Source organism: Marmota marmota, unplaced genomic scaffold, assembly GCF_001458135.2.
Source record: "Marmota marmota marmota unplaced genomic scaffold, marMar, whole genome shotgun sequence".
NCBI lineage: Eukaryota > Metazoa > Chordata > Mammalia > Rodentia > Sciuridae > Marmota > Marmota marmota.
The window spans coordinates 89,196-109,543 of NW_025999968.1; the positions used below are offsets into that span (position 1 = coordinate 89,196).

Below are 20,348 nucleotides of genomic sequence, written 5' to 3' on the forward strand. Positions count from 1 at the left end.
TATATATATATATATCTTTATTTTATTTATTCATTTTTATGTGGTACTGAGGATCAAACCCAGGGCCTCACACACATTATGTGAGCACTCTACTGCTGAGCCACCACCCCAGTGCATGGTGTTACTTTTTGTATAAATAAAAAAAAATCTAAAAATTGCTATGAAACACAAAAAAGCCCTAAAATAGCCAAAGCAACCTTGATAAAAAAAGAATCAAGCTATTAGTATCACACTACCTGACTGCAAAATCTACCACAAAGCTCTAATAATCAAAACAGCATAATACGGACATAAAAACAGACATAGCTGGGTGCTGTGGAGTAGGCCTGTAATCCCAGTTGCTCAGAAAGCTGAGACAGGAGGATTGCAAGTTCAAGGCCAGCCTTAGCAAGGCCCTAAGCAACTCAGTGAGACCCTATCTCTAATAAAATACAAAATAGGGCTGGGGATGTGGCTCAGTGGTCGAGTGCCCCTGAATTCAATCCCCAGTACAAAAACAACAACAACAACAAAAAACGAGATATAAACTAGTCAGACAGACAAAGGGTCTATTTGTTTATAATCAATTGATTTTTCAACAAAGGTGCCAAGAATACAGAAAAAAGAAAGAACATTGTATTTAGTAAATGGTGTTGGGAAAACTGAATGTTCACATGCAGAAGAATAAAATAAGATCTTTATCTCATACCATATAAAAATCAACTCAAAATATATTAAAGACATGGGCTGGGGTTCTGGCTCAGTGGTAGAATGCTCGCCTAGCATGCACGAGGCACTGGGTTCGATCCTCAGCACCACATAAATGTAAAATAAAGATATTGTGTCCACTTAAAACTTAGGATATATATATATATATATAAAGACTTAAATATAAGACACTATGAAACTTCTAGAAGAAACAGGGAAGTTCCATGACATTGGTCTGGGCAATGATTTTTTTTTTTTTGGATATGACCCCAAAAGCACAACAAAAGCAAAAAATGGACAGATGAGATTACATAAAAACAGAATCTAAATAACAAACTAAACAGCAAAGAAAACAATAAGCAGAGTTTTCTTAGAGGTAATGTCTGAGAGAAAATATTTGGTAAATATCTAAAACATATAAAGAACTCAACTCAATAGCACGAAAACAAATAAGTCAATTCTAAAAATGGACAGGGGACACAAATAGACATTCCTTTAAAGAAAACAACAACAACAACAAAATGGCTAGTGAGTACATCACTAATCATTAAGGAAATGTGAATTTAAACCACAATGAGATAGAACCGTTAGAATAGTTTTATCAAAAAGATGCAAAATAAGCGTTGGTGAGGATGTGGAGATTGTACAATGTTGGTGGAAATGTAAGTAAGTACATCAGGGAAAATAATACGGAGTTGCCTCAGAAAAATAAAAAGAGAACTACATATGATCCAGCAATCCTACTTCTGGTTATATAGTCTAAGGAAATGAAATCAGTATGTGGGAGAGATATCTTCACTCTCGTCTTCATTGTAGCATTATTCATAATAGTTAAGATACGGAATCAGTGTCTGCATAAAGAAAAGTGGCATCTGGGTACAAAGGAATATTATTTAGCCTTTAAAAAGAGCTTCCTATCATTTGGGACAAAATGGATAAATATAGAGGACATTATACTGAGTGAGATAAGCAAGACACAATAAAAACAAATGTTGCATTGTCTTATATGTGGAACTTTAAAAATTGAAACTCAGAAGCAGAGAGTAGAATTATGGTTGTCAAGAACTAAGGTTGAAGTGAAGATTGGAAATGGAGAGATGCTGGTCAGGGCAGAGGTTATAAAGTTTCAGCTAGGATGATTAGATTCCGGATAGCAATTGTATAGCATGGTGAGTGTAGTTAATAATAAGGTATTTTATGCTTTAAGATTGCTATAAAAGTGTATCTTTCATGTGCTCAGAACAAAAAAATTTGTGAGGTGATAGATATGTTAATTTAACTTGATTCAATTTCTCAAAATATATGCATTTATTGAAGTAGCATATTGTACACGGTAAATATATAATAGTTATTTGCCAATTATAAATGTAAAGCTAGGGGGAAAAACTGGGAGCAACTCCAATGACCTTCAACAGGTGAATGGATATAAAATTGTGGGGCATCCTAAAATGGAAGACTACCGGACTGGGGTTGTGGCTCAGTGGTAGAGTGCTTGCCTAGCATATGTGAGGCACTGGGTTTGATTCTCAGCACTGCATGTACATAGAATAAAGTAAATGGTCCATTAACAACTAAAAAAATTTTTTTAAATGGAAGACTACCTAGCGATAAAAATGGAACATCTTGATACCTGCAGCAACTTGGATAGATCTCAGGGGTGTTATGTTAAGTAAAATAAGCCAATCTCAAAGTTTTACACATTGCATGCCATTTACATAACATTCTCAAAAGACCAATTTGTAGTTATGAGAGAACAAGTAAATGGTTGTCAGAATTAGGGTAGAAGAAAGGGTGTGACTATAAGGAGTAACATGAGGGTTTTGTGTGTGTGTGTGATGGAACAGTTCAGTATCCTGACCTGATGATTGTTACATTAATCTACACATAGAACTACACATGTGCACGTGTGTGTGTGTGCGTGCACACACACACACACACACACACACACCATGTAAATCCAGTGAAATTCAAATAGGGACTATAGTTCAGATAAGAATATTGCACCAGTGTCAGTTTCCTGGTTTTGGTTACATATGCTGATTGTGTAAGATGTTCCTGGGGAAAGCTGGGTAAAGGGTACATATGAACTCTCTGTACTGCTTTTGCAACTTCTTGTGTCCTAAGTAATTTCAAAATGAAAAGATTTTTGATTAAAAAGAAAGCACAGGGATTTCTGGTGAAAGTTAAGTGAGAAACTACTGCTTTATGTAATGCTGAAACAGGGTCCAAGAAGTGAGAGAGAGCCCACTGCCTGTTGGAGGAGCAAAAGGAGGAAAGAGATGTGGAGATTCTTTCTCTAAAGACCATTTGGAAGAGAATAGCCCAGGGCTGTCCCACTGGCCACTCCTTGCTTTCAGGGAAGCAAATGCTGGGCTGTATATGGAGATGTGTGAGACTTCTCCAGAAGCTTCACACATGGGCACAGAGGAAGGAAGTGTTTCTTCAGTGAACCTGGTTAGGAAAACAGAGACAAGGGGATGAGGGTTCTTCCTTAACAGTGTTCACGACCAGTTACGTGTGTGTGAACAGTGAAGGTTAAGTGGCATAAGAAAGAACTCAGCTATGGAATAAAATCCCATCTCAAATCCCATCTCCTCACTTACAAGGCACGTGGATTGATCACTTTATTGAACGTTGTTAACCCTTTGCCATATTTAAAAACAGAAGTATGATGCTTTTTATCTCAGAATGCTTTGAAGGTTGCATTAGCCTATGTAGAGCGAGCATTTAGCAACTACCTAGTATACATTAAATAGATTACGTTGCCTACTCTTTTTAATATTATTCTACCTCTATTTGTAGAAATAGAAATGACATGCTCAGATGATTTTGACTATAGTGTAATTTCTGATCATTCAAAGGTGCCTCAGGACACTTTAGCACTTCAAACTCATAAAATCAGATCTTAGTTCCTATATGTGTAAACACAATTTAAGATTAATAGTTGCTACTTTCTATTACGTATCTTTTCTATGCTTTGCACTTTAGATATATTATCTCCTAACCTTGATAGCACACAGGAGAAATACTATTTTCCCCATTTTCAGATGAAGAGTCTACCTCAGAGTAGTTAGGCAAATCACTGAATATGCACAGCTAGTAAATTTAGTCAGTCTGATTTCCACTACACCAGGCTACCTCAGAATTAATCCATGAAAGACGCGCTTGCGTGCACACACACACACACATGCACACACACACATTATCTATTAGTTGTTCCTTTTACATTGATTCTAGCATATAATAAATATACAACTCCTGTCACTGCTGGGGACAACATTGAGAGACACCAGACAAATACAGAAACCAAGAACCCGAAATTGCAGTAAGAATTCAGTCTGAAGTTCTAGCCAGTGTGTGAATCCAGTAGGCAAAATGGAAAGTCTGCCAAGGCCCAAGATCCAAGCTAGCGGACAGAATCTGAAGAGGCAGACAAAAACCTCATAGAAACTACAGAGGCTCTGTGAACCCAGGTCACCCAGGACTCTCCCTCTATGTCCTCTTGGTGACACCAACAGCTGAATGGGGGCCTTTGTGGAGCCTCAGTTGAGGAGGCAGGTGAAAACCCTTGGCCTATTAACACTACTACAGCATGTTAGAAATCTGGGTCAGGAAGGCCCCTGGCAGAGCTTCGTTAATCATTAGTATGAGAACAGGGATGCCAGGCGGCTGGAGTTACCAGGAGGAAGCAAAAGAACCCTGGAGGAACCAGTCAGGACATTTGGATCAGCTGTCCCAGTGTGGTCCCTGACTGGCTCTAAAACCACATGCAAGTCCCTTCATCTTACAATGAGGGAGACGGGGCAGATCACTGGTTTTCAAGTTGTGAGCCTCAGACCTCCGGGTCTCCAATTCTGCCCTACACACCTGGTGGGGGTGGAATGGTGAGGAGAAGGCAGGTCCTGCCTAGCAGCACACTTCCTTTTATCTCTTCTGAGCCTTGAACCTGGAAGACCCCTCAAATTCTAATAGTTTATGCATTTTAACAAATACTCGGTAAGCTTCATCTAGGTTCAGAGTCATACAGAAGGTGCTGATGGGGACAGAGCTGTGTCAGACCCAGTCACAGAATTATGAATTCATGGCTTGTGGCCAGTGGGGAAGCACTCCAACAGCTTTCTGCTTCAGGATTCCTCTCAGGTTTCAAGATCCCCCAAGGCCCAATGTTCTCTGATGCAAAGTTGAGGAGGAGAAAGAGGAGGAGAGGGAGAGGAAGTTTCCCCATATGGCAGGTGAATCTTCCCTCCTGCCTCGAAGAGATTGACTTGTGAGTCACTTGGGAGCTAATGACACTCTGGTCCGGAAGCAGACTCCTGTGATTGGGTGTTTCCTGTGGCCAGTTGTGCTGGTGCTTTATGCCCTACTTAAAATCAGGGCATCTGGTGTGCCTTTTGGGAAGTGCTGCCAGTTGCCTGCTAGGACTTGCTCAAGGCCTTTTCCCACAGCAAAGGGGGGAAAGTTGAAATCACTGCCTCATAAATCACAGCACATGCCTGGATTGTAACTCTAGGGTCTAAGGTTTTCAAAGAAAAGAGGAAAATTTGTGTTTCTATTGTTTTCTCCCCTGGGATTTGAAATATTTCACAGTTACATGTGGAAAAATGCATTTGGAAATGAATTTTTAAAAAATCAATGTGGCATGTGGCCATAGTATTTCTCAGTAAGTTCATACAAGCTTCCATTCCAAGGGTACACTTTGGGGCTTTTATTTCTTTCTTCTCACCAGCTCATATCATGAACTTATCAATATGCTTTTTCTCTACTGCCCCTCAACTTGAGTCGTTATAATGAGATAATGGGTATTTGGTCTTGTTTCTAAATTTCCACATTTCAGCTTTTAAAAGAGTTGAAGAATGTATTTTTGTTTTGCTCCTTAGCACTGTTGATAGTCCAAGAGAGCTCTGAACTCTGAAATATGTGCACTGTAAATTTATATGTATGTTCATGTATTAATATCCATATATTCAAATACATAGATCTTATTAAGTGACCCAATGGATATTGAAGAAATAACATTCATATTACATTGAAATTTTATTTTATTTTAAAAGAGGAAAAGAAAAATGAAAAAAAAATTGTCTTTGCAGTGAAAAGGCTAGAAACCAAGGAGGTGGTAGCTTTTCTTTTTTAGCAAAGAGTGGAAAGGAACTTTATTTTATAAAGTGTATCTAAATTTTTTTTAATTTTAATTTGTTATATGTGACAGCAGAATGCATTGCAATCATATTACACATATAGAGCACAATTTTTCATATCTCTGGTTGTACACAAAATAGAGTCACACCATTCATGTCTTCATACATGTACTTAGGGTAATAATGACTATCTCATTCCATCTTTCCTACCCCCATGTCCCCTCTCTTCCCCTCCCTCCCCTTTGCCCCATCTAGAGTTCATCTAATCCTCCCATCCCCACCCCCAGGAGTGGTATCTTAATGAGCTGAGGGCAGAGTTACATTTCCTTTTCCCTCCTATCTCCAGCTCTTAATCCCTTTTTAAAATTTTTTTTGTACTAGGAATTGAGCCACATCCCCAACTCTTTTTCTATATATTATTTTGAGACAGGGTCTCACTAAGTTGCTTAGGGTCTTGCTAAGCTGCTGAGGTTTTGGTTTTGAACTTGTGATTCTCCTGACTCAGCTTCCCAAGCCTCTGGGATTACAGGTGTGCACCACCATGTCTGGCTCCAGCTCTTACTATCTTGACAAGTTGATATTTAGGATTTTTCGAATTAATGCTTGACAGATGATGATCATCAACAAGATAGTAAATAGTAAACCATGGGAACACTGAAGTAATTAAAGGGGAAATTTGGGCAAAATATTTAGCAAGTTTTCTTTTGCACTTATATATTTTATTTGGATGATTTGTTGACTGGTTGACTGTTTACCGCATCTCTGCTAACCAGGCCAACCTATTGTCCTAGTTAAGGAAGAAAGGCAGAAATGCAGCATGACTGGCTTATTAATAAATCAGCAATAAGGGGAAGAACTTGGCTCTCTGGAATATCTTGAGAAGGGAAGAACCCGAAGGGACCTTATATATTTCATCGGGTTCGGCTGTGGCTAACCAGGTTCTCTCCAGCTTTGGTATCTGTCCACCTGAACTGACAGACTGCTGGTTAGGAAGCTTGCTCTCTCAATGTAAAACAAAACTATGTAAGCATAATTTAGAGAAGCCAGGCCCACCTAGAGGCAGTGCTGACTATTTTAGCTCATATCAAATCATCATTTGCTAGCTTCAAGTACATAAAAAGAAGTCATGCTTCTTAGCCTAGCTACAAGCATCAAATCATTCCAGAATCAGCAGGTTTTTCAGACACTTGGGAGAGAGGTGCTTATTATTAACTTCTGATGTCAGCAAAGAGTTGGAAATCTGTGTGGTCATGAAGATGAGGTCTCATCTATCACCAGCTCAGCAAAGGCTCTTGTCATATCTCTGGGCCTGCATAGCCCGTGGCACATGATGTAAAAGACATTATAAAAAGCATTTCCTAGGAGAATTCTCCAGGAAGAATCTGGCCAATAGAAATGGATCTTGGAAGCAGGCTGATCTCATTGGAAACAGGAGAACATATATGTGCACGTGCCTTCATGGATAAATACTCCCTCAGATATTGCCCTTTCCTGGAATCAGAGACTGGGAGAGCTAAAAGCTTCACAAACATCCTTCTAGGATCCTTTCTCTCTTTCATTTTTAGACTCCTTTTAGCCCCAAGGGAAGCCAAAGAAGGGTTCACAACAAGTTTTTCCAGTGAGAATTTGGGGTGTATCCGTTTTCTAAGTGGTATATCAGTTTTCTAAAACTCAATGTTCGTGGAAGTCTATAGCAATCAGAGTCTCAAAAATATTTCTGGCCTTTTTGTATTCAATAATGCCAGCTAGTTCTCAGCCATTCTGAGACCACAGGTATCTCCTTGGAACTGCTGTTGTCATCCAACATGTGTCCCTCTTGTCTTAACACACAGGCATGAGCCAGACCATGACTCTCAGAGATTTCTGGCACTTTAGAGCCACTGGACTCACCTGCCTATTTCCTATCCTTCATCTAAAAAGAAAATTAGCAAAAACAGTGAGATCAGCAAAAAAAGGACAAAAATATGATTAGGAAGGAAGAAAAGATGGGCCTTCCACATCCATTAATAAATTTATACATTCATACTACAAAGTTATAGAAACAGCATTTTCCAAAGACTGTGCTAGGGACTGAGATATAGATGAATTGGAAACAGACTGACTTTTGAGAATGGAAACAGAATGGTGGTATTATTATTAGCATGACAATTTATTAATGCATATGTACACCAGTGGATTATAAGAACATGGGGAATGGCCCCAAACCTAGACTTGAGGACATCATCCATACAGATAGTGCTCTTATTTCTTTGACTCCAATAAGGTAAGTCACTCATAAAGCAAATGTAGAGGAATATTCAGAGAACAAGTAAAAAGATAGGTGGGACAGTAAACTTGGATGATTGATGTTGGAGGTGACTGATTTGGGTGACAGTAATCTGCAAAGTTGTACAATTTTTCTCCAGCAGCCTCAGCTGCCTTGATGTAAAATCAGTTAATGGGTCGTAATTCTTATCTGAGTTTTATTGGGTAGATGCAATGTGTTAGCTTTCCATCACTTTGACCAAAATACCTAACAAGAACAATTTCGAGGAGGAAAAGTTTAGTTTGGACTCTTGGTTTCAGAGGTTTAGTCCATGGTCAGCCAATTCCATTGCTCTAGGCCTGAGATGAAGCAGAACATCAAAAGCTGCTGGGTTCTTGGAAGCCAGGAAGAAGTAGGAGAAAAAAAGAAGAGTCAGAGACAAAATAAAATCCCCAAGGCCACACCCCCCAGTGACCTTGTTCCTCCTGTTACGCTCCACCTGCCTACAGTTATCATCTATTGATCCATTCAAATTATTAATCCGTCAAATGAATTAACCACTGATGAGGATACAGCTCTCATAATTGAATCATTTTACCTCTGGATATTGCCACATGAACTTTTTAGAGGACATCACATATCTAAGCCTTAACACGTAGCAAAAGAGCTTGTTAGGATATTGTTGAAAGAAGAGTCCAGGTGACCAACTAGAGATTTAAAACTGGGTAGAAAAAGGAAGAGACAGATTTGGAGGAAGTAAAAGAACCAAGGAAATGGAGGTCTGTAGGCTGGCTGTCAGTGAGGAAGGGGTATTAAGAGTAAGCATATAAACCAGATGCTATGGTGTAGCCTATAATCCCAGCCGCTTGGAAGGCTGAGACAGGAAGATGGAGAGTTCAAAGCCAGCCTCAGCAAAAGCAACATGCTAAGCAACTCAGTGAGATCCTCCTGTCTCTAAAGAAAATTTAAAAAAAAATAGGACTAAGGATGAGACTCAGTGGTCGAGTGCTCCTGAGTTCAATGCACAGTACCAAAAAAAAAAAAAAAAAAAAAGAGGAAGCATATGAGAGGGCTAGAGGATAGGAGACTTTCATTCATTCATTCATTCATCAAGTGTTTAGTGAGTGCTTTGAATATCTGGGTCTAATGCTGGGAGTTCATCATGAGCAATTCTAATTGGGACTCTAGGTTTGGGAGAAACAACAATTAAATGCATTAGGTACTGTATTAAAAGGTAATAAGTACTGTGATAGCATGGGAAGAAGGGAATAAAGAAGGATTAAAATGATTTAAATTCTGGGGGAAGGATATACTTTTAAATGGTGATACCATTATAGCTCTGGTTGAAAAGGTAATATTTGAACAAGATATGAAGACAGAAAGGAGATGAACCAGGCAAATATATGGATGGAAATATCCAGGCAAGGGAATACCACTCAAAGCCTTGAAGTGTGTGAGTACCTGCTGTTTTCAAGAAGCAGCAAGGAGGGAGGGCTCTGTGGCTGGAAGGGAATATGCACAGGGAAGATTTTGAAAATTAGAGAGAGGGGCTTGGGATGTGGCTCAAGTGGTAGCGCGCTTGCCTGGCATGTGTGAAGCATTGGGTTCCACCCTCAGCACCACATAAAAATAAAATAAAGATATTGTGTCCACCTAAAACTAAAAAAAAAAAATTTAAAATTAAAATAAAAAGAAAATTAGAGAGATAATGGGAACCAACTGAGTAAGCTTTGGAGACCCTGATAGAGACTATCTTTTCCTCTTGGAAATCAAAAGCCATTTCGAGTTTTGTGCAGAGAAGTGACATGATCCAATTTACCTTCAGTGTGTCACTCAAGTTGCTGTGCATGCTGAAAATAGCCTTTGGAGAAGTTTCAGGTTAGAAGCAAGGAGACCAGTTAGGAGGCTATTGCAAGTAAGACTTTGATCAGGTGGTGGCAGCAGAGGTGGTGAGAAGCGGTTAGGTGCCGGGTGTATTTTGAAAATGGAGCCAACAAGATTTCATGACAGATTGGATGTGGGAAATGAGCAAGAGTCAAGGATGACTCCAAGGTTTTTGGTCCAAGCAAATGGAAAAATGGAACTCCTGTTATCTGGACTGGGTAAGAATGTGGGAGAAGCAGGTTGAGAGAAAAGACTAGGAGTCAAATTTTAGACAGATTGTAGTCAAAGAGCAGCTTACTGATGTTTAAAATTCCTTAAGTGGAATCATTTCCAATGATCATAAGATGCAGGCTATAACACCCACGGGTGGGTGTCAGGAGTGGAATAAAGTGAAGTCATTATAATAGAGAATTTACAAATCTGAAGGTTGAAAGGTTAATGAAATCTCCTGGGATGGCCTCCTAAGATGGTAGCCCAGGCAGGAGAGAAGGGAGCAGGCCAGCTCTTATGATACAGAGTTTAAATATAAATGGCTAGAGGTCACAGTAATATTAGTTTGAGGTGCAAAGAATCTGAATTAGTATCACAATTAATCAGACATTAGAAATAGGCACAACAGCAAAAAGATCAGATTTTCGGGATCACATCAGATAACACATCAGATATGATAAGAGTGTTTGGAGTTCTATATGAGATGAATTTAGCATCCCATTGTAGCACAGATCAAAAACAGGGGGTTGAAAAAGAATTATAATTTAAATCTTAATTATTTCACTAAAAAGCCTTTTGGAAAGACATTCATATTTGGTTTTGGATATGTTAAAGCTCAGTGACACCACTTACATCAATTCATGTAGCATTTTAGAAAGCACAGCCTATGACATCTTAGGAAAATTTTCTAATAGTCACAGCACGTTAAGAACTACCTTCTGCCCCAATCTTAGGCCATGTTTCTAAACCCAATAACTCCCTATATAATGTCTTCAAATTCTGAAACCAATATTTGATAAAGATTTTTTTAAACATCATACCATGAGCTGGTGGATCCCAATTAAGCATCAGAATTCATTAAAGATTATTGAAATGATACTTCAGGATTATAAAAGTTCTGCAGACATAGATATTTTTCTATAGACATCTATTAAGTATTTCTCTACATATACTGAAATCTTACTTAAGAGCAGAAAAATCAAGAAAGCTCTTGCCTTACACTTGAGACAATGAATGAAAAGAAAAAGATAATGAGATAGCTATAACATCTTTTTTTTTAATACCACCACCTTTTTTCAGACTGCCAGTCACCCAGTTCAGGCTTTTAACTCTTCATCAATGGTACACAGTAATGTAGATGGCACTATTTATAATTAAGTATATACTATTTACATCTTATGACTTTGTGGAAATTGTGTGTTTGTGACTGAATTAAACTATTCAGCTATGTAGGCTGAATAGTTCAATAGAAAAATATAAATGACATTGATGATTGAATTCCTATCAGTATAGCAAAGTCATTCCCCAGACATAATTATCCTGCTAAATTAGAGATGATTCACCTTTAAGTAGCTTCACAGGTGTTCACTAGGCCAAACAAAATAGGAAAATCATCTTCTATTCACTTTTTCCTTTTCTGAGGCAAGTTTTTAGTAAAATTTCCTGAGAAAAAAAGTATGAAAGAATATATATGTAAGTCTATACCATGACATTTGAACAATGAATTTGCACCAGTGTCTGAGATATGAATACTATGTAATATCTATTTCATCAAAACTAAGGAGTTCCTCTTAACTAGATCAGAAAAGGGAAGAATTCTAAATCAAGATTCCATGCAGGACTGAATCTCTCAAAGGAGACAGGATTATGGTATTCAGATAAACTGGAGGCAGAGAAGAATAAAGTGAGAAACCTATCCATTAGTGATCTAGACACAACAGATGTGTGGCTATGAGATCCAGGCAGGTGCTTGGTAAGGAAGTCACCATCAGATATCCATGGCTTATGTGCAGGAGCATTTGAGCAACTAGGGGGTACAGGGGACAGGGGGACATGGTCTTGATTATTGGTCTTGCACAAATTCCCCAGTGGTTAAAATCACTGCTCAGGCTTCCAAGTGGCCAACCCCATGGCATCAGTGACCTCTGCTCTAAGTCAGTGGCAACGTCAGTCTTTCTAAAGTAGTACTTTTCTTAAAGAATGCTTTGTGAAAGTGCTGGTTAGCATCATTCCTATTTATGTAGCTAACATTTACCACATCTTCCCCCTTCTGTCTTAGAGAGACAAAGAAACTAGGGAAGATCACTCTACAGTAAGTCCACAATTAGAAAACATGGAGGCAGAGGAGGCAGACCTGAGAATGTGTCTAGGTAGGATAGGCTAGGTCTTAAATTTGGATAGAGGAAACTTAAGGTAAATGACAGAAGAAAGAAAAAAAAATTCTTTTAGATATCACAGTTTGGGGGGGCACAGTATTAGGGGTCAAACCCAGGGCCTCATCCATACTAGGAGAATGCTGTACCATTGAGCTAATCCCCAATTACATGTCATTCTTGCTAAGTGATAAAGGTGGTATTTTAGGAAAATAAGTCTGAAAGTAAGGTACAGGATGTGCTATAACAGGAAAAAAAAAATGCTGTTGCAGAAAGTGAAAAGTTACACCAAAAATCTAAAACTTAATATTTTTATATCACCTTAGAATTAAGTTTTGGCTCATACTTCTTTTGGGCCCCACAATGACCTGGGGGGTATGAAAGATGATGTTATCTTCATTTCATGGAAGAGGAAACAGAGGCCTAGAGCCATCATCCCCACCTGTCACACCTGACTTTATCTCCTGTCTCTCACATGACTGTGTCTTGGATAAATGTGATAACAGGAATGGAGATGAGAAGAAAGAGTGACATAAGAAAGAAGAGAACTTGGTGATTGAGCAAAGGTGATAACAGAAGAAGAAAAAGATGATTCCTAGGTTACTGAAACATGGACAATGGTGAGATTATAATACTGGTCCCTAATGTTGGTGACATGCCTACTGTGTGCCAAGCTCTGTGCCAAGCACTTTGCAATAGTGCCTCAAAACTCTCAGACAGAAAGTATTATAATTATTATTACCCTATTTTACAAGGGAACACATGAAAGTTGTTCTCATTTTTAGAGAGAGAAAAAAATCAACATTTTTTTTAACTATAAGACAAAGTTAAGCTCAAATGTATATTGGCCTGTGGTGACCAGGCTGAATTTCAGGGTGATGGTACGGTGTTCTGGTGTATGGGGATATATTAAGATGCCAGCCATGTGGCACATGGTGATTATGACACTGGCAAATGCAACATGCCAGACTGCTTGTTGAATGCCTCCTAAATACTGTCATCAAAATAGGTTGCACTGAATGGCTGTTATGGAAAAAAAATTAACAAATGTTGGTGAGGATGTGGGGGAAAAAAAAGGGAATTACACACTATTGGTGGGAATGTAAAGGGAATGTAAATTAGTATAGCCACTGTAGAAAACAGTATGGAGTTTCTCAAAAAAAAAAAAGGAAAAAGAAAGAAAGAGAGAGAGAGAAAGAAAAGGAAAGGAAAAAGAAGAAGAAGAAGGAGGAGGAGGAGGAGGAAGAAGGAAGAAGGAAGAAGAAGAAGAAGAAGAAGAAGAAGAAGAAGAAGAAGAAGAAAACTAACAATAGCACACTACCATATGATCCAGCTTTCCCACTCCTGGGTGTACCCCCAAAGGAAATGAAGTCAGCATACTATAGTGATACCTGCATGCCCACGTTTATTGCTGAAGCACTATTCGCAGTAGCCAAATTATGAAATCAGCTTAGGTTCCCATCAATGCATGAATGAATAAAGTAAATATGGTGTGTGTGTGTGTGTGTGTGTGTGTGTGTGTGTGTAGTAGAAAATTATTCACTGATAAAGAAGAATGAAATTATGTCATTATTTGATTGCTGGATGGAACTGGGGAATCATCATGTTAAAAAAAAAAAAAAAACTAAGCCAGACACAAAAAGACAAGTGTCACCTGTTTTCTCTCATATGTGGAAACTTAAAAAACAAAACAAAACAAAAACCTGAAAGTAGAAGAAAGTCTATTAAGGAAGGAAAAGAGGAAGGGGGTGGGGGACAAAGGAGGGTAATAGGGAGGTTAGATATGATTAAGGCATGATGTTTTCATATATAGAAATGTCACTGTCAACCCCATTAATTTGTACAATTAAAATATGTAAATAATTATAAAACAGAATATAAAATAGGCTACCTTAAGTGGATAGTTTAACCTTGTCCTGGCCTTTAAGCCATTCAATCAGGTAACTTGGAGACAGAGAAGAATGCCTTCCTCCCCAGTTATTATATAAAATACAAGTATAAAGTGGGGTGTGGTGGCACATGCCTACAATTCCTGCTAATCAAGAGGCTGAGACAGAAGGATCACAAGTTTAAGGGAAGCCATGGTAATTTAGCAAGATACTATCTCAAAACAAAATATAAAGAGCTGGGGATATAGCTTAGTACCTGCCTAGCATGTGCAAAGTCCTGGGTTCAATCCCCAGTACCACACATAAAAAATTATATATATATATATATACACACACACACACATACATATATATATGTATATATATCCAGTGATTATCAAATGATTCTTAGTTGTAATATTGCATTTATATAGAATACACTATTTAGACTAAAATGCTTTAAAAAATTACATTCCTTCTTGTTACTTGTTAATTGTATTTGTTTTCAGTCACTATTCAGGAAGCCTGGTTTCCCAGCCTGAATCTCTGCTGGTGCTCAGAGACTGAGACCCTGATTGTCCACATCTCACTCTAATCATCTAACTGCTCTATACCCTCATTTAAAACTACATGGAGAAAAGATCCTGCCCTAATTTCCTGCCTTTTTCATCCCTGCTTCTTCTTTCTTCCTCAGGTAGAAAAAGAAAAATTTACATGTCAATTAAAGTACAGAGTGTATGCAAAAAATTCCAAACCTCTTTTCAGAGAGAAATTTACCTTATAGCTCATTTCTAAAAGCTCCAAACTGTCTCTCTGGGTATCTACCTGCTAGTTATTTATTCACTCAGCTGTATACAGCAATCCCTTAGCAACCCTAAACTTCATGGATACCATCCTAACTCCTGTCTGCTGCCTCCTGAGTGTAGGTAGTCAGCCTTCTTTGCAAGAAGTGCCAGAATTTAGTTCTTTTTGAAAATAAATTTGAATAGGCCATAAGTTTTCACAGGGCAGTGAAGTGGTTTCTTCCCAGCAGGAGCCTTCACTCTGGGGCTGCATTGAAGATTATGCTGGAGAGGAAGCTTGGATCTTGGAGATCTTTGACCCCAGTGCAAAGAATCATAGTTTAAAGCATCTTTCTTCCTAATTCCATCTAGGATTGTGAAGATGTCCAGTCCCAATCTGAACATTGTGACCTTACTGGGCAGTTGTCTGACTTACAGTAGTGCTTACCTCTTTGGGATTCAAGATGTTTTTGCAGGGAGCTCAATGGAAACTCTCATTCAGGTAGGTGACATTTTGAAATTTTGTTTTGAATACAATGCTAAAGCTTGGATAAATTTTTCCATCAGCTGCTCCCGAGAGTATCGGTTCCTCATATCCCTGGCATGGGCACTTTCACAGGTGATCCCTATCACACTCAGCCACTTAGGTCCATCTTCTATTTGATGCCCTCTATGGACCTGAAGCTTTGTAGATCAGAATGCATGGAGACCGATGAAGATTCCTGTCCTGACTCTTGCTTCTGTCCCCTTCCACCTATAGATAAGACTGTCTCTGCTGTGCATTGGGACCTCCCTTGTGTTTGGCCCTGTTCTGGGGAAGAGCTGGCGACTCTACAAGGTGTTTACCCAGAGAGTCCCAGACAAGAGAGTGGTGAGTTGACAGCAAATACACAACACTGGATTGCAGGCAGCAGCTCCACATGGATTAAAAGCTAGAGAAACGTGTGGGTCTGTGGACCTCGCCCCTCTTAGGATGATTTGAAGTTCTTGTTCCTCACTTAAAACCTTTGAGTCAGGTGGTCTCAAAAAGCCCCAGGTCTGGAAGGCTGTAAGCTAATACTATTGGGAGATAGATCTTTAAACACAGGCTCTGCTTCATGCACACCCATTCCAGGCCCTATGGAGATTCCAGGCACAGGTGTGAGGGAGAACAAGATGCCCAGAGAGACTATTTCTTGGCACAGGTGTGAGTTAGAAGTGGAGGGAAAATATGATTAGAGAGAAGCTATAGCAAATGAGCAGAACTATTGCTCTCCCTGGATCCTAGTTCTTTTCAATGAAGAAGGCAGTTCTTTGTACTGAGAAAGATGTGACTAGAGCTGTGAGCAAGCAAGACGATACCCATGTACCCGATAGAAGCAACCCCAGAACTATGTTAAAGTAGATCACCTACATGTCCCTGGTGTCCAGCATCAACCTAACCAAATTTCTGCAATTTTCCCCTAAGCACCAGACCTCAAAGCCTGACCATCAGCCTCTTTGGCTAGAGGCTCTTTCCAGACCTAATATAAAATTCAGCTGGAGTCTACTTCTCTGGAATGAGATTTTTTTTTTTTCAAACATTATCAAATCATGATGAATATTTATCAAAAGCTCAGCTGTGAGTAACCACACAGATGAAGAAGATTGCCCAAAAGGACAGAAAATGCGTCTATCCCTCCAGAACACTGACTCCTTTTTCAAAAATAGGTTTTGTTTTTTTGTGGGTTTTTTTTTTTTTTTGAGGCAAGAAAAATTATGATTTGCAAAGATTTTTCTCATACTTTGTGCCCTTTATTTTATTTGTCATTCAAACAGAAGACATTGCTAATTTTGATGAATTCCAATTTACTTATTTGTTCTTTATGGATCAGTTTTCAGTATCATATTAAGAAATGTTTGCCTAACTTAAGGGACTAAAAGATTTTTTTTCCTGTGTTTACTTCTAGAAATTTTAGCGTTTTAGTTTTTACATCTAGAACTATGATCCATTTTGAGTAAATTTTGTAATATGGTGTGATATATTAATCAAAGTTCACCTTTTTGCACATGAATATACTATTGTTCCTATACAATTTGTTGAAAAGGCTGTTTTTCTTCACTGATTTACTTTTGCATTTCTCTCAAAAATCAGTTGCTCAGAGATGTATTGATCTGTTACTAGACTCTTTCTTTTGTCTCATTGTTGTATGTGGGTTTTTTTTTTTTTTAAATCTTGACAACAGTACCAAACTACCTTTATTTCTGTGGCTTCCTATTAAATCTTAAAAGCAGGGAATGTTTACTCTCCAACTGTGTTCTTCTCTTTCAATGTTGTTTTTGTTACTTTAGGTTCTTTGAATTTCATATGAATTTTTTAATAAGTTTTTCAACCTCTACAAAAATCCTACTGGATTCTTGATTTATGTTGAATCTATAGATCAAATTGTAGAGAATTGATTGCTTAACAGTGTTGGGTCTTCTAACCCATGAATGCAGTATATTTCTCCATTTATTTAGGCTTTCTTTCATTTCAACTCTGCAATTTTTTTGTACTTTTCAAAATAAGTCTTTCATATATTTTAACAGATTTATTCCGAAGTATTCATATTCGTATGCTATTATACATGTTGTTGTTTTTTAAATTTTACTTTCAGACTGTTTATTTTTATTTTTATTTTTTTGTAGTTGTAGATAGACAAAATGCCTTTATTTATTTGTTCATTTTTATGTGGTGCTGAGGATCAAACCCAGTGCCTCACACACGCTAGGCAAGCGCTCTGCCACTGAGGTATAGCCTCAGCCCTCAGATTGGATTTTGCTATAAAGTGTAGCATACAAATAGAATATATTTTGCTGCAACTTCACTAAACTACATATTATTTGTAGCAGCTTTTTTATGGATTCCATCAGATTTTCTACATAGATGATTAAATTATCTGTGAATAAACATCTCTTCTCTGCTGGCACTGGATAGAAACAACAGTACATTCTTGAACAGAGGTGGTGAGGGCAGATATTCTTGAGTTATTCTTATGGGGAAAGCATTCAGCTTTTCAAAACTAAGCATGAATGTTTCATTGTAGATGCTGTTTATCCAGTTGAAAAATTCTTTTCTATTCTCATTTTTCTGAGAATTTTTACCAAGAATTAATGTTGGGTTTTGTCATATGGTTTTTCTTTTTTAGATTTTTCAGATGGTGGGTTATACTAAATGATTGGATGTTAAATCAACCTTACATCTCTGAGAAACTTCAATTGGTCGTGATGTATTATCCTCTTTTTTTTTTTTTAGAAATTGAGAAAACAATTTATTTTTTTCTAATGTGTATTATCCTTTTTGTTTATTTGTATTCATTTTTGTAAAAATATTGTTTATAGTTTGTATACTTGTACTTTTAGTGGATATTGCCCATAAATTTCTTTTCTTGTAGTATCATTTTCTAGGTTTGATATCAAGGAAATGCTGACCTTATAGAATGAGTTGGGAACTATTCCCTCCTCTTTGGCTTCTGTAAGAGTTTGTACATATGTATGTAATTTGCACTCATGTGTTGTGTAGGCACCTTACAACAGTATGTAATCACTCCCCATCCCCACCTTTGTGTCATTGTTTTTACTTTAATATATATTATAAGGCCCATACAATTATTGTTACTTTTGTTTATACAATCAATTATCTTTTGAGGTATATAAATTATAAATATGCATCATATATTTTTCCACATAGTTATCATTCCAGTGGTCTTAATTTCCTGTGTAGATCCACCATCTGGTATCATTTTCATTTTCCTTTCTTTCTAGTGTGTGTGTACTAGTTTTGAATTCTTTCAGTTTTTGTATATCTAAAGAAGTCTTTATTTTGCCTTTTTTTCTGAAAAAAATACACACACACACATACACACACACACTTATACTTTTCCCCCAGTTCTGGGAGTTGGACCCAGGGCCTTGTGCATGCTAGGCAAGTTCTCCCCCATTGAGCTACATCCCCAGTTCCTGCAAAATGTATTTCTGGGTACAGATTCTAGACCAGGGTTTTCTTTTTCTCTTTCATCTTGAAGATGCCCTTCCACTATATGCTCACTTGGCTTTATATATCTAATGAGGAGTCTAATATCTTCCTTTTCTTTGTTCCTCTACACATAATGGCCTCCCCCAATCCCTACACACACACTAGTTGCTTTGGAGAGTTTCTATTTATGGCTGATTTGAGCAGTTTGATTAGCCAACTGATTTATTTTATCTCACCTTAAATCATGTACCTGGTTGTGCCTCTTTCTTTCCATTGGCTATCAAAAGATTAGATCCACTCAGTGGCTTGGGAGACTGAGGCAAGAGAATCATGAGTTCAAAGCCAGCCTCAGTAACTCAGCAAGACCCTCAGCAACTTAGCAAGAACCTGCCTCAAAATACAAAAATAAAAAGGGGTGGAGATGTTGCTCAGAGGGTTCAATCCCTGGTACAAAAAATATAATAATAATAAGCTTAGGTCTCCGATGCTGCCTGTGCTTCCCACCTAGGCCTTCATCAGGCTTCTCTGTTCCCTCATATTTTTCAATATTTTATCCTGTTATAAAGCATGTGTATTTTTTCTTAATTTTATTTTTATGGTCACAAAAGTAACATTTTCTTCATATTAGGTCACATAATTCATATGTTTATGAAGAAAATGTTAGTAATTCCTCCTGTACCCACAACCATCTCTCAATTCCACCCTGAATTAATAGTTACTAACAGTTTAATATAAAAAACCTCCAGATCTCTCTGTGCTCATATAAACGTATCTAGAAACAACAGTGTATTTATTTTATAAGACCCTCTGAATTCTTTGTCAGAAGAAATAGGGTGTGAAAAAGTTAAACAAATGGAAATGTTTGATGTAACAATTATGACAACGATTCTAAAGTCATTGCAAATGTTTGATGCCTGTTTCATGTTTGATGTCTGCATTTGAAGCTCCTTGAGAGGCCTGTCCCTGGAGCTTACTGCTCAGAGCATGTAGGACATTCTAGCCCCTGTGTCAGGTAGCCAACAGACAGAGAACATTTCAATCTTGACTCTTGCAGATTATCAAAGACCTGCAGTTGCTGGGGTTGGTGGCAGCCCTGGTGATGGCCGATGTGATCCTGCTCATGACATGGGTGCTGACTGATCCCATTCAGTGCCTCCAGATCCTCGGTGTCAGCATGACGGTGAGGAACCCAAACTCCGGGGATTCTAATTCCTGACTGGGCTGGCCTCTGTGGTCACAGGGGTCATTTTCCCAGGAGCATTCATTGTGTGGCCATAGTTGAAACAAGTAGAGGAAGGAGAGTGTAGGGTTGGGGCTGCCATGAGTGCCCTGCCCCTTTTCCATAGGCTTCAGTGTCACTTCCACTGTGCCTCCTGCCCCTGATGCCTTCTCCTGGCATCTGTGAGATGTC

General features: G+C 38.2%; 1 protein-coding gene across 2 annotated transcripts in view; it reads left to right on the forward strand.

Moving 5' to 3' along the window:
* Positions 1–20,348, forward strand: part of Gpr156 (G protein-coupled receptor 156) — a 92,495-nt gene that overhangs the window by 54,067 nt on the left and 18,080 nt on the right. For both annotated transcript variants that reach the window (XM_048803255.1, XM_015478458.2), the window contains 3 exons: positions 15,337–15,466; positions 15,725–15,835; positions 19,992–20,117. In XM_048803255.1, the coding sequence (XP_048659212.1) occupies positions 15,337–15,466; positions 15,725–15,835; positions 19,992–20,117 (367 nt within the window). The remainder of the gene's footprint in view (positions 1–15,336; positions 15,467–15,724; positions 15,836–19,991; positions 20,118–20,348) is intronic.